The sequence below is a fragment of the Rhizopus delemar genome, genomic scaffold (genome assembly GCF_000149305.1).
Source record: "Rhizopus delemar RA 99-880 supercont3.15 genomic scaffold, whole genome shotgun sequence".
NCBI classification, from domain to species: Eukaryota; Fungi; Mucoromycota; class Mucoromycetes; order Mucorales; family Rhizopodaceae; genus Rhizopus; species Rhizopus delemar.
Window position 1 is genome coordinate 556,260 of NW_027137841.1, and position 13,723 is coordinate 569,982.

At 41.1% G+C, this 13,723-nt stretch overlaps 5 protein-coding genes across 5 annotated transcripts; 3 read left to right on the top strand and 2 right to left on the bottom strand.

Annotated features, from left to right (window-relative positions):
- Nucleotides 1–797: 797 nt before the first annotated feature.
- RO3G_15006 (uncharacterized protein) lies at nucleotides 798–1,642 on the top strand (the record flags this gene model as incomplete). The annotated part of the gene is made up of 3 exons (XM_067669590.1): nucleotides 798–907; nucleotides 983–1,388; nucleotides 1,460–1,642. The coding sequence occupies 3 exons, from the start codon at nucleotides 798–800 to the stop codon at nucleotides 1,640–1,642; spliced, it is 699 nt and encodes a 232-aa protein (XP_067525691.1).
- Nucleotides 1,643–3,974: 2,332 nt separating this feature from the next.
- Nucleotides 3,975–6,143, bottom strand: RO3G_15007 (uncharacterized protein; the record flags this gene model as incomplete). Its single annotated transcript, XM_067669591.1, has 6 exons — nucleotides 3,975–4,546; nucleotides 4,603–4,778; nucleotides 4,829–4,951; nucleotides 5,000–5,052; nucleotides 5,117–5,862; nucleotides 5,915–6,143. 6 exons carry the CDS (start codon nucleotides 6,141–6,143, stop codon nucleotides 3,975–3,977), a joined length of 1,899 nt encoding a protein of 632 aa, XP_067525692.1.
- A 686-nt stretch (nucleotides 6,144–6,829) lies between these two features.
- RO3G_15008 (uncharacterized protein) lies at nucleotides 6,830–7,537 on the top strand (the record flags this gene model as incomplete). The annotated part of the gene is made up of 1 exon (XM_067669592.1): nucleotides 6,830–7,537. The coding sequence occupies one exon, from the start codon at nucleotides 6,830–6,832 to the stop codon at nucleotides 7,535–7,537; it is 708 nt and encodes a 235-aa protein (XP_067525693.1).
- A 1,301-nt stretch (nucleotides 7,538–8,838) lies between these two features.
- On the top strand, nucleotides 8,839–9,728 carry RO3G_15009 (uncharacterized protein; the record flags this gene model as incomplete). The annotated part of the gene is made up of 3 exons (XM_067669593.1): nucleotides 8,839–8,931; nucleotides 8,976–9,132; nucleotides 9,175–9,728. 3 exons carry the CDS (start codon nucleotides 8,839–8,841, stop codon nucleotides 9,726–9,728), a joined length of 804 nt encoding a protein of 267 aa, XP_067525694.1.
- Nucleotides 9,729–10,164: 436 nt separating this feature from the next.
- Nucleotides 10,165–12,838, bottom strand: RO3G_15010 (uncharacterized protein; the record flags this gene model as incomplete). Its single annotated transcript, XM_067669594.1, has 3 exons — nucleotides 10,165–11,757; nucleotides 11,803–12,105; nucleotides 12,158–12,838. The coding sequence occupies 3 exons, from the start codon at nucleotides 12,836–12,838 to the stop codon at nucleotides 10,165–10,167; spliced, it is 2,577 nt and encodes an 858-aa protein (XP_067525695.1).
- Between the last annotated feature and the right edge of the window lie 885 nt (nucleotides 12,839–13,723).

The following is a 13,723-nucleotide window of genomic DNA, read 5'->3' on the forward strand; positions in this document are numbered from 1 at the left end:
CATTAACATTTGGCGTATACGAATAGAATTACGATAGAAACGGATAAGATCTGAATTCAAGACTAAAAAGCGCACTTAAAAAGTTGTTTTTACGCCAATTTTACTTAGCAGTTAAGGACATCTGCCTACAGCCAAAAGGACAAACCTTTTTTTTTTTTTTATTTCAGCCAATCAATTTTCTATTTTGGTCATTCATTTTTAAGAATCCATCATTTATTTTTTTCGAAAACGCCAAATTCAATAGGTTTGACTGTAATACTTTATTACATGTGTAAATACCACAAGTGTACAGGTTTATAGTTAGTAAGTTTAGCTACAAGCTTTTTTTTTTACCCATTGTTTTTGTGATATGTATAATATTGACCAAATATTTTTCATATGATCAAAATTTTCTACTGGGTTGAAACAAGTTTCATTGAATTTAAAATTTTCTACTGGTCAAATAAAAATTCTATGCAACTCCCAAATGTTGATACCAACTGGTAAGGGGTACTGTTGTATTTGGTCTGATGATGTTTTTATTTATTATTTTACGTCAGACTATATAATCCAGATTCATTCTAAATTATTAATTTCTCTCCTTTTTTTCTTACTTAACAAACAGTTATTATTAGCTATTGACTTCTTGCTGTTTTCATATTATAAGTACCAAGCATCTCAAAAGTTATGCTACCAGCAGAAGCGAAACAAGATTTAAAAGAATATACATCCACATGTAAACATCAAAATACCAAGTAAAGTTTATAACTAACTTTTTTGTTAATTTAAGCTTGGAACAACATCTCCTCTCTTCTTACATGCTTTCAGATGCTTACTTGAAGAAATGTTCCAAACAATCTCTTGTTGTCAAATATTGGTCATACTTGTTTGAACAACATTTTTCAAAAAAAAGTTTATTTCTTCAGTGGTAAGTCTACAAAGCTTAGAAATTTATAATAAATATTATATTATATTTTGCTAATCGGCTTTCCCTTCTGGTTAGGGGAGATACAATCTATACTGAATGCAAACGCTTGAACTTAGATTTCAAGTTGGATCTAAGGTTCATTGCCGAAACTAACAAAGGTCCAGTTGATATTAGCAATGGAGAATTTGCAAAAGTTCAAGCTGCAACAAAGTCAAAATATTACTCTGATAAGCTGAAGGCCATTTTAACGGCCAAATGCCACCTGAATCATCTGGCTCAAGGTTTGCAAGGTACGCCAAAGGGTTTAAAGATACCCATCATTATGGTTATGGGCATCGACTGCCATGTGTTCTCCCTATCGCTAATTGATAGGGGTGTTTACATTCTACAGCAAGTCCTATCAATTAGCTACCCTCGCATGTGCCACCAGGTGAGTAAAGGTGGCATTGCAAAGTTGCTTGACGGTTTTGCCGTCATTGAAGTAAGTAATATATAAATGAAAGGAAAGCTTTATTACATTACACTATTCAGATCTAACATTTATTTTTCTAGGATCTTATCGATGATACTATCAATATATACGATGAATATTCGAAGAATATTGATAATATCATCGATAAGATCGACGGCAATTCAAAGAAAAAAGTTGATATTGATAAATGGCTGTCCCCAGTCATCTGGGATGAAGATGATTACAGCGAGTGCTCTGACACGGGTGAAGATGAGGAGGATTAACCAGTTGTTAATTTTATATTTTTTTAATTATTTTTATAAATATTTTATTGTTATGCCTTTATATTATTTATTGAATCAAATAATGAATTCACCATTCAATGTTCTTTGTTCTTGTGAACTGGGCTGTCTTCAGTATAAGTTTGCTTTGTCCTTGAGTCTAAGAGACGATCTGTCACCAAACTAGGTACGGTAGCCATTGGTCGTGCAAAATTCAAACTGTTTGAATTGCATGTTTCCAGAATAGTGCCAAATTCAAACAAGCAATTGTGCACAGTATCTTTAACTTGACAAGACTTGGTTGCTGATGCAATGGGAGCACTATCATCACCCTTTTTATCAAAGGATTGAGAGCACGAGTCAGGATCTAATAGATAGCTACAGCACTGATAGATAAGGTATATAGTCTTGAGAATGACCTATTTGGATAAAGACTTTTGTTAATTTTTGTAATCGGAATACGAGAAAATGTCATTAGTTAGAGTGTGGAACGGTAATAAGTCTTGGTTGTATTTGTTATATTAAGACAAAACTGATTCAGCTCAAAAAGCATCTGATAAATGGTCTCTTAAATGATCCTGGTTGCATTCACCGCTTTTGTCTTTGAAGATGAGGTCTTTACAAACAGCTTTCAAAACCAAGTCTTCTTGAGGAGTCAGTATTAACGGTAGTAGTAGCAATAGTAGTTGTCTTGTCTCATTTATACTTCTCAATCATTAACAGTTGATCCTGAGAGTGTACTAGATGATCGGGAGCCTATTACTACTTTTATTATGCTGTTATAAAATAAAGGTTGGTACTAAGTCTATATCCAATACAAATAGATGATATAAGTTACATCAGCTTTATAAAATCCATAATGTCGTTCCATAGGTTGCTGACAAGGTAGTATTTTTGTATTCCATCTTGTGTCATTAGTGTTACGGATATTATTCTTTTCATATTTGCAAACTTTTCTAGAGTATCCACTTTTGATATTACATAACGCATTCCTTGTATTTTTTTTGATATTGCAACTGTTAAAGTTGATGCGCTAGACATTAGCCAATTTATTGTTTATCCCCCCCCCCCTTTTTTTTTATTCAAGGGTTGCTGTCTGCTGATCTCTCTCTACCAGGGGCAATATGAATTCTCAATAACAGCTGAAGAATATGGTTCAACAAATATCTTTGGATTTTACTACCTATCCATGTATTATTTATGTTGGTTTCGAACTGGGTGGATCTATCCTCTATCTTGTTGGCTGATAATCCATATTTATTGCACTTTTCACAGACAACATCAGCAGAAACCAGTAGTTCAAACAAAACCTTCCGAACGGGATGTGTAGTAAACGTTCATGTCACTGCACCACGAATGCCCAAAGTATGATGAATGTATCATTGCTAAATGATTATCTTGAAAAAAAAAAAATCAAAATCTTTTCACAAAAGACAGACTTTATGTGCAAAGCTGCATCTTTCTTGCTGAAGCAATAATAAAGTTACCTTTGGCGAGAGGGATTCCTCAACAATTATCGGTAGAGTTTTAGCATTTGGTGTTATGAATGTGAGCGTAAGAAAGCTAAGAAATACAAAAGAAAGGTTGTGGGCGCCACAAAACGAAATGTGCTTGGAGATGCGGTATCTGCTATACCAAAAAGAACTACAGCTGGTCATTATGTTCAATTCATTAGCGACACGTTGGATAGGATGGATGTATCTCTCTACATGAAGGGTTTTCATGTTATTACGGACAACATCCCCATTCATAGTCTTGATCTTGTTGACTCGGTAATGATAGAAAGAGGGGCATATATCTGTATACCTTTCTTTGAGTTTCTTGGATTGTTTGGTCAAAGGAGTGAACCACTTTGGAAGAGTCAATAATTGGATCAAGAAACCAGTGGGTATTTGACGAGATTTGAAAATGGCAAGAAAAAATCATTGGAATAAGTAGTAAACTAATTTCTTTAAAGAAGGATCTTTTCTAGGCATGCCAATTTATATCTATTACTATTGACGTGATAGGAATTAAGTATGATTTCAATCATTAACCGATGCATACTCATTCTTTTAATAGACGTTATTCATGGTGCTATCAAAAACGAAGAGCGATATGAATTGTAGAATTGAAATAAAATAGCAAGCCTACCAATGTAAAAAAAAACAACAGGATCTCTTCGAATGGGGTTGGAAGCAAAAAACTGTGTTTAATCCATTTGCTACGACTAAAAAAAAAAGATCTTAAATTATATGGTGTGTGCATTCTCTATTTATTTGCGAAATAATATACAGCAAGCATATTTGTGTGTGTGTGTACAGATTGCTTCAAAAGGAATGGTGCGTATTGTTGTTTACAAGCCAACATAATAAGATCTTCCTCCAGGATTATGAAGACTGGACACGTACGTCTCTTCTCCTTCTTTGTTGTTTACAGCCACAGACCACTCATACCACACCTTCTGTTGATCTGTCAATCTCCAAAAGTGAATGGAAACCATGGATTCCTTGGTGATTTGAATAGGTTGGTGGACAGGAAAGAAGATGGGAAACCAGCTGAACATGCCAGGTGAATGTGTCTCTGGGTTAATTGAGATGGTGATGTCCTTATAAAGAGAACAGTCAAAGTATCCAGCAATACCGTGCATGATCATGTCATGCTGAATAATGAAATCGGCACGACTGTATCTTTCATTGTGAAGGTTGTTGACAGGATTCTCATCGGTAGGTATATCTTTCTTGTTTGGATGTTCAAAGGTCCACAGGTCTTCAGGATCAGCCAGTGAGCATACTTGTCTAAACATAACTACATAAGGTGTTTCAAAGCTTGAAAGACTCTTGTACGCATTCACATTGTTGTATAATCGACTAGAAGCTAAAGGTGCAATGGAGGCTGTGTAGGAAGTAGGAATGGAGATACCATCATCTATCCAACATGGTCAAGGACAAGTTCCTCCTTTATTTTTTTTTTTTTGGATTTACCTTTCAAGAATTTTTGAGCTCCATCCAAACATTCAGGCGATAACTCATTATCACCAAAAGAACCCAAGAGTTCGCTCACTAAGATATCGCATTTTTCTTTAGGTTTCCATTTTCTCATGTCGGCAAATACCAAGGTCACTTTGTCTCCCCATACGTTTGCCTTTGCATTTTGTAATCTAAACCAGCATAAGTTTAAACACGTTTTGTTATATTCATTCTCCCTTACGTGACATAAGCGTTCGGATTCTTTTCTAATGCGATGATATGCACCTTACGCAGAGAGTGTTCGGCAGCTCTTAAGCAACAGTTGACTAAAGGGCCTCTACCGGCGCCGACGACCATGATCGTACTATGGAGAGGATGAGTTATTTTTATCTACCGCTTGTCACTGACTTACGTGACCACATCTGATTGATATTCAACACGATCCAATAAAGCCTGATAGACTGCCTAAGTTGCAAAAAAGAATCCGATGTTTAGCATTTCCATCTTTTTCAGTAATGAAACAACTCACCCTTTCATATTGCTGATACTTGATTGGATCCTTTTCAAATATCTCGTACGTCTGATTTTCCAAATTATCTGCCAAGGGCTGCAAGGGCATCTGTAAGGAATCAAAATAACCCGAGGCAAACTTTTCGATTTCGTCTGGTTCGGGCAAGTGTCTGTAGAGGTATTGGATGTACTGACTAAAAGAAGCATCGGTGGCGGATGGGTACAGTTCGACAGAGGGTGGGTGGATGATGATGTCTGGCTCAAGCTTATGAATCAACTTTTTGACAAAGTTTTGATGAGGCTTTGTCAGGACAGGATGGCCCTTTGCGTTCGACACAAACACATGGGCGGGAATGATCAGGGTGCGAACGGGTTCAGCAAGCCACATGTCCAGCAGACGTTCATCCGAGGGGAGTTCCGAAGTCAGCTCAAGCGCGACACCCACCTTTGTATTGCTATGTCCCAGCAAGGTACGGAGCCTGTTCCAGGTCTTCCAAGTCATGTTGTCCTCGACCGCACCCTTTTGCAAGAGGGGGACACGAATACAGATTTGAGGTGAAATCGTGGTGGAAATCGAATTGATCACGCGAGCTGTGTTGTGCACTTGTTTGTCAAGCACGGGAAATATGATCCCAGTGAGATTAATGTGGCTAGCCCATTCGGCTTCTTGTTTAAGAGCAAGTTCAGAACAAGTACGAATGTTGTGATTGGGTGAATCTAATTGAATCCAATCTGAAAAGAGACCCAACACTTTACCAGACCATTCTATAAAGAAAGTTAAAACGGACCAGTGAAATCTTTGTGAAATCGTGTTTACCTGCAGAATTTAATATTAAATCTTTACGATCAAACACAGGTCGATCTTTCCAAACAGCATGTTCTTCTGGACTCATTTCGTTATTTTCATTCAGAACACGTCGAAAAGAAGGGTTGGCAATAGGTACCACAACAAAGTCATGGCCATCCAGATCGGCTTTCTCTATCAGACTACCAACATCAGTAGGAGGCTTATTTGGTAATAAACCAATACTGCAGGGAATGGACATGTTTTAAAAAGTTTAAACTTTTGAAAAAAAAAAAAAAAAAAAAAAAAGGACGGAGACATTTTTTTTTACTCTGTCATAAAGCATCAGTAAACCTTTTTTTATTCTTTCAGTGACATTTTTGAATGTTTGCGTTGATGGGAAAGTGATCTTTTTGAATTGACTGTGACAGGTTGCTTTCTTTTACTGTTCATTTGTTTTCTTCCTTCCCCTCTTTTGCTTTCTTTGTTCTATGGCTTTCTCTTTTATTGAACCACCATGATTTTCGAATTGAAACGATTATAGATACGAAATCACTCTATCACCTCAGGCTATCCTTCCTATCCATCTTTGACGACCTTGGGCTTTTTAGGGTTGCTGCGACCAGATTGGTTCAACACTTGAGATTTCCCTTTGATTGATATAAATCGAAAAGTCGTCCTTTTATTTTTGTCTGCTTAAAAAAAGAGACAGTCGTAAGCTGACGGTATGAAAGCAAGGATTTTTATTCGTTATGAATTGAGCAACATGCCAATTTTAAAAACGAGTGTGTTTAGTAAGCAAAAAGAAGACTGAGTGAGTATCATGTGCAAGTAGGCAAGTGAACACAAGGCTTCCAAAAGTAAGCATCCTGTGATCATTTGTAACTGGATGTGTAATGGGGGACGTGCGTCTCTTTTTCTCTCTTCTTTTTTTTTCATTAAAAAAAAATGTCCTTTGAAGAAGATATAGAAACCAAGAAATTACAAGATAAATTGGGTTATGCAGATGTCAATCAAAAGCCTCCAAAGCCCAACACAAACACACACATCACCATCAAAGAACCCAGACCACAACGACCCATACCAGCCTTGGAAAGAAAGAAATCTTCTTTGCTGTCTCCTCCATTAGAACGATCGGATAGTTTCAAGGGTAAAGAAAAGGAAGAATGTTTTTGTCAAAAGAAATTGGATACGGCAGAGGATGTAAAGGAGATGGCGACTAGGTTATATGAAATGGCAGATAGGATGCTTCAGTCACTTTCTTTGGATGAATTGAAATCGTCAAGTACGCCGTCCGTGATGAGAAGAAGTGGTCATCATTCACCACCAGAAGGGTATCAGAGACAAAGATATAATAAAAGTGCAGATGTTTATCCACCAAAGGATAGATACAGCAGGGTTCCACCACCCATACCTTACAGTGCTTATTATTATCCTCCACATCCTCCACTTCCTTCTCATCTCACTGCGGAATATGACAGTCCACCTGTAGATCTTTATTATATACCAAAATACCCTCGTAGACGAAAGTCAATGAGTCATGTCCCTTTGGATGACAATGAAGATGAACTGTATTACAGACAGCTAAAAAGAAAGAACTCTGCCAGAAGATTACCTCACTATGATTACTATTATGATACATATTATTATGAATAATAAATAACCCATTTACATCATGCCATCCTAAATCATTCTCTCTCTCTCTCTCACATCAGATGCTGATGAACTAGACAGATTCGGATCGAGACACATGAGCATCTCTTTTCACTCAGAGTCCAGAGTGCGTCACATGGACAATAGACCTTTGCGTGTAACCACACTCGCTCCTCATTCTTGTCTCTCCCATCCTCTTCACTCTTCCTTGTGTTTCCGAGGCAGAGGATGTGAAGCCCAAGGTGGGGGGCAGGCACCATGCGTTCCAAAGGGTCTTTTACAACAACGAATGGCATGATTTCCTTTTTGGGAAGAGGTCTCTCCATTCGGCCTTTGAAAGATCTTAAGCCCAATCCCTCTTGTTCACTCTGAAAGAGCTTTTGCTTTTTTTTTTTTTTTTTTTTTTTTTCAAATCAGTCTAGCCTATCTCATTCACTTTTCTATCAAAGGATGACGAGAAAAATGTTCAGATAAAGATGGACTCAAGGCCACACACACACCCGTCGAGTTGCTGACAGAAAGCAACCTTTCAAGATGGAAAGAGAGGATATCAAGCAGCGTTGTGATCCTCTTTAGCTGCTTCCAGTGCATTGGGATAGAAAGTCAGTTATCATGTGTGAGGTCTTCTTTGGGAGTGCATCTCTAGGATGAACATCATTCATGATAAGCAGATACCAATCCCCTTTTTAGTCACACCCTTTCTTCCCTGAACCTCCAAAAGAAACCATCCTCTTCGTGGCTGTCCTTGTGCCCAGGAGCAAATTCAAAAAGAAGTTCTCTCAAGGATCCATTTGAATGCAACGACGTTTTACACAGGTCAGTGGGATGGATAAAGTCAATGTTGCAAGCGAGTGGCTACGACTTTTGTCTCTCTCTATCATTGGCTCATTTCTGCAAGTACTGCGTGGCTGAGATGATTTCCATTTAAAGATTTTTTATTTTTTATTTTTTTATTTTTTTTAATAAACGAATACTTACAATGGCAAAGTCAAACAAAGATCAATGTTGTAAATGTAGAACCGATAATCCAACACTTCACATTCGACAAGCGTATTATTGCCAGTAAATAGAAAAGAGAAGTGGGGTTTATTTGTCAGATATTAAGAACAAGAAGGACATGCTTTATGTTTCAATTTGTAGGAAAGTTTAGATCGATTCTGATCCGTTTGAGAAACGGAAACAGAAAGAAGGGAAAAGTGTTACTGGCTTGTTCAGGAGGCCCTTCGTCCATGTAGGATCCTTTTGTTCCTCTGTTTCTTTCACTGATTGTTTTTAGGGCCCTGGTTCACTTGACAAAGAACATCATGCATACGTTACCGAACGAAAAGAAAAAGATCCAAGTGGTTCCTGAAGCGATCGTGTGTCATATTGATGAAAGTCCACTGTTTGATGCCATGGTAAGTGAAAGCCATGGTTGCACCGTCGCTGACCTTCTTCACAGAACCCTTCTTCAGCCGACCTGCTGCGTCAAAGGATCGAGGAACACTATCCGAACTTTGAATTCATCAGCCACGGACTGGACGACATCTTTTGTCCGCCGTTCAGCACGGACACCAAGGCCCTGCGATCATTCGCAGGTGTAGAAAACGGCGATTATGGTACGTGAAGAACGAGAAAAGACCGAGACTGACGCTTGATAGAACACTGGGTGCAGTGCGCCTCCAAGGAAACCGCCTCGGATCGAAAGCGATCCCTGCAGGCCTTGTTCAGCAGCATCAAGAAGACGACGGCCAAAGAAGATTTACTGTGGCACATCAAGATGGACATGCTCTTGACCGTCGCCCGTCGTGAGGGATGCACCTACATCTTCTTTGGCGATTCGGCCACCCGTCAGGCCATCAAGATGATCTCCTGGACCGCCAAGGGAAGAGGCTACAGTTTACCGCTGGACATCAGTGTCGATAACGAGCTCACGTTTGATGTCGGCATCATGCGGCCGATGAAGGACATGCTGTCGAAAGAGATCGGCCTCTACAATTACTTTTCGGGCATCCACCGTCTCCTCCTGCCTCCCTATAACTTTGGGACGATGATGCCCGCCAAGTCCTCGATCGATCGTCTGACGGAGGGATTCATCAACCGTCTCGAACGGGAGTTTCCGAGTACCGTCAGTACCGTCTGTCGGACGACGTTGAAACTGACGCCTTCAAAAGACATGGACTATCAACGATCGTGTGCGCTCTGTTTGATGTAAGTCCCCTATTCTATCTACTCCTCTTCTCATCTCGATTTTTCTACAGGCCCTATCCAACCGGCATTGCCGACTGGCGAAAACATATCACGGTCACCGAGGTCCCTCGATCCAAAAAGGAGGAAAAGAAAAACGAGGGTTGTGGCAGTGGATCGTGTTGTTCGTCCTCAGAGGAAGGGTGTCATGACCCAAAGATGGACGTGAACCTGTCGATCTGTTATAGTTGTCAAGTGGATCTCAAAGACTATCAACCCGAGACCCTGCAGCATTTACCTTCCAGGGTGGCTGAACGTGTGGTGGATCAAAATAGAGAGAGGAGATTATTAAATGAAATTAAAGACTTTTTAATTGATGATGAATAAACGGTTTTTTTTTCTTTTTTTTTTTTTTTTTTTTCTAAATACAAAAGAAAGGTATATATAAAGAGAAGGGGGGGGGGTTAGGGTAAGGGGGTGATGGAGGAAAGCATCCAGAAGGGAGGAATACCCAATCTTCCCTTGATTTTATCATCCTGAATTAATTTCAAAAGTTCATGTTCATACACATCGTCTTCTTCTTCTGTCGTCCACAACGGACCAAAGTCGGTGACATGGGCCTCTAGCCAGGCGCGGTCCTGTTCGATGCGACGCAAGATCAGGGAGTCCTGGATCTGGGCGGGCGGAGGACGAAAGGCGGCTTGGGCCATGTAAGCCAAGGGTCTCAGACGGGAGCAGAGAAAGCGAGCGTCGGATTCGGACAGGCCGTCGAGGACCTGAGCGTAGCGTTTGAGATGCTGCACGACGGCATGCGAGATCGAGCCTCCGTTGGCGGCGGTGTAGTGCCAGATGTCCTTGGCGATGGCGGTATGTTGAATGCTGCGGGTGAGCAAGGTCCAGTATTGGAGGTTGAGGGTTTGGTAGTGCAGGAGGGCTCGCCATTCGACGTTGGGGTTGGGGTCCGAAGCGACCAGACGGCTCTGGGTCGAGCTCTCCTCGTACGGCTGACGGCCTTGATCGTCAAATTGTTTGCCGATCCGCATCCGACAGCGATTGGCGACGCGCAGGAAGAGACGGACGTCGTCCGTGAAGGCCGCCATCGCGGTCACTTGGAGATCATAGAGCACCCCACGATGATCCGTCATCTGGGCCAGGTGGATGCCGGTGGGCGAGGTGACGAGGTACTCGAGAAATTCGGCCGTGATGGCCTGGAGATCGATGTATTCCTTGTGGGTGAGGACCTGCATGCGTCGCAGGATCCGGATGCAGTCCAGCAGGGAAGAGACGTCGGTCTTGGTCAGGTCGGACGTGTTCAGGATCCGGTGGTTGCTGTACTTGGGCACCACATGCGGCACACGGCTCAGGCTGGGAAACGAATAGCCTTGGTCAGAGAGAAAGTCCAGGAGGTGGCTGTCGTCCGGCACACGACGGGCCGCGTTGTAGTCCTCCTCATCCTCCACCGCGTACTCGTTCAGGAAATGCACTCGGATCAGATTCGCCGCCACCCGGCCGTATTTCTCGTTGCCCAAAAAGTAGTTGGCCAGCGTCAGGATCGTCACGTTCTGGGACAGTGGGCCCAGTTCGTCCTTTTCGGGCACGGTCTCAAACGGCATCCCGTCCTCCTTGTCGGTGGCGGACGAGATCGGGGCCAGCCGTCGGGTGCTGTCCTGGAGGATGCTGTCGGCCGCGGCTCTCAGCGTCTCCACCGTCCGGCCCACGTCGGCGTTTTTCGTCCAGAATTCGTATCGAACGCTGCTCATCTCCTTGTCGCTGTACAGAAACAGGTTGTCATGATGAAAGGTACGGCGGGCGATCGTCTCATCCAAGCTGTCCAGAGAAGATTGAATGGCCAGCAGTCGATTGAAGGCTCGGATCGAGGATGCCTCCTTCTTGTTCTCTTCTTGCTGTGGATTGCCCGAAAACAGTCGAAAGACCCAACCGATGTTTTTAAAGTTGCCCTTGTCTTTACTGTACGGACGTTCGATCGGCTCCCAAGGCACCGTCGGTCGATTCAGCCTGCGATTTTCCAGTGCGCCCAAACGCCAGAGTAATTCCAACTAGGAAAGAAAATAAGTCTCGTAAAGAAAAAGGTTGTTGCTTACCTTGCTTCTTCGACCATAACGCATGTTGAGATTGTATTCTTCTGTGGCATCATGTCTGAATATAATCTGAGGTTCTTCGGGTGTCTTGGGTCTCTCATCCAAATTGTTCAGCAAGACTGAATTGTTCAACAAGCGCGTCATGGGCACCACAAAATATTTCGTGTCCTTGCCGTATTTCTCGAGCTGACTGGTGATCTCCTTGAAACCATTGTTGCTCAGATAACAGTTGCCATCAAACGGCATGATCCATTTTGCGTTTGGAATACTTTTACCGTGTTGAATCGCCGTATTGCGTCCACCGTTCTAGAAAGAAAGAGGTGAGGACAGGACAGAAGGGGAAAGAGGGGAGACTTACGTTGTTCATGGCATACAGATTCTTTGTATGGTATGTATAATCCAGTGCTCTCAGCTTGGCCACTTTGGAATACCTTCGATAGTCATCCGAATGAAGAAAGTCAGGATCAGGAAAGGACTCGAGTTGGAAATCGAGTTGTTCATACTCTGCTTCATCAAAAGGCACACGAATGTACTCCATCTGATATCGATCGAGCAACCGAATGATGGTGGCTTCACTGACGGGATCAATGATACGATTGAGCAAGAAGATCTTGCGTGTGTTGGGGAAACTGGGTTCGTGGTCCAAGATGAATTGAAGGTTGGAAAGGGTTTGGCCTTCTTTGTGTCGAGGAGGGAGATCGTTGCCAATGATTCGATACAGTATCACCTGGTCCCGTACCATGTTGACTTCTTCATAACGCCGTACGGTGGTCTGATGCGTGTCCTTGATGAATCGGAAAAATGGAATGTAACCAAAAAGAAATAATAAGCCAAGGATGACCAAGAAGAACTTGAGCCATTTCGATCGCTGGCTCTGTGTCGGACTCGGCTTTTTGGCATATTTGTTTTTCTTTCGAACGGAACCCAACTCGAGTGAGAGCAATTCGGAATGGGTCTGACTGGGTTTTCTATGTTTTGGAATATATTCAGTGTTGGATGTTCGACTATTTACATCATGCTTTAAAAAAGGTGGAAGCATCCTCTTTCACTCTCTTTTTTTTTAGTGGGTCAATGAACGAGAAGGGGTAAAAAGGGGGTGTGTGTGTGTTTTCAAAGAAGGAAAAAAAAAAGTAGGCTGTCGATTAAAAAAAAAAAAAGAGAGGGGAAAGAAGAAGGTGAAGGCTGTTTAAGTCACGGACAATCAAAAAAATTTCTGTATTCGAACCCAATTTGTTATTTTTTATTTAGAACGTTTACGTCTATTTTTAAACCATGTCTATGCTTTCATTGTTGCTTATCTTTTTTTTTTTTGCCACAAATAAAAGACGTCAATCTTGATCTTACCCAATAAGAAGGATGGAGATGGATCTAAAAAAGACTATTTTATATCGTTCTTTTTTTTCACATCCTTTCTTTCTATTTATGGAATTTTACCCAAAAAAAAAAAAAAAATAGTGAATGGAATTCACTAGCATTGTAAATATCTTTTTTTTTCAAAGCCAATGGAACATTCGGAATGCAAAACTGAAGATCTTTGTGACACTCGATTAAAGTTGACTTCACTGACTTGGTCCACATTTGTTCTTCTCCTTTCAATGGAACGATCATCCAGGGTGTTTGAAACGTCGAAAACGATCGTTTAATCTTTTTGTGTTTTTCATCAGGATCCCCCCTTTTTGAGTATGAATGCTATGGAAAGGAAGAGAGCATGTACTTTATGATTCAATAAAAAAAAAAAAAATTTTTTTTAAGCCAAAAGAGAGTGTGTGTCACGGATGGAGTAGAGACAAGAAGAAGGGACTTTACCATTTAAGGTGATTGAAAAAGTTTGGTATTCATGCTACCAAAAAAAGTAACCAAAAGGGGAGGTTCACTTTGTGTGTTTTTTTTAGAATGCCATCCTGGTTTGGATTCAGTGCAAGTC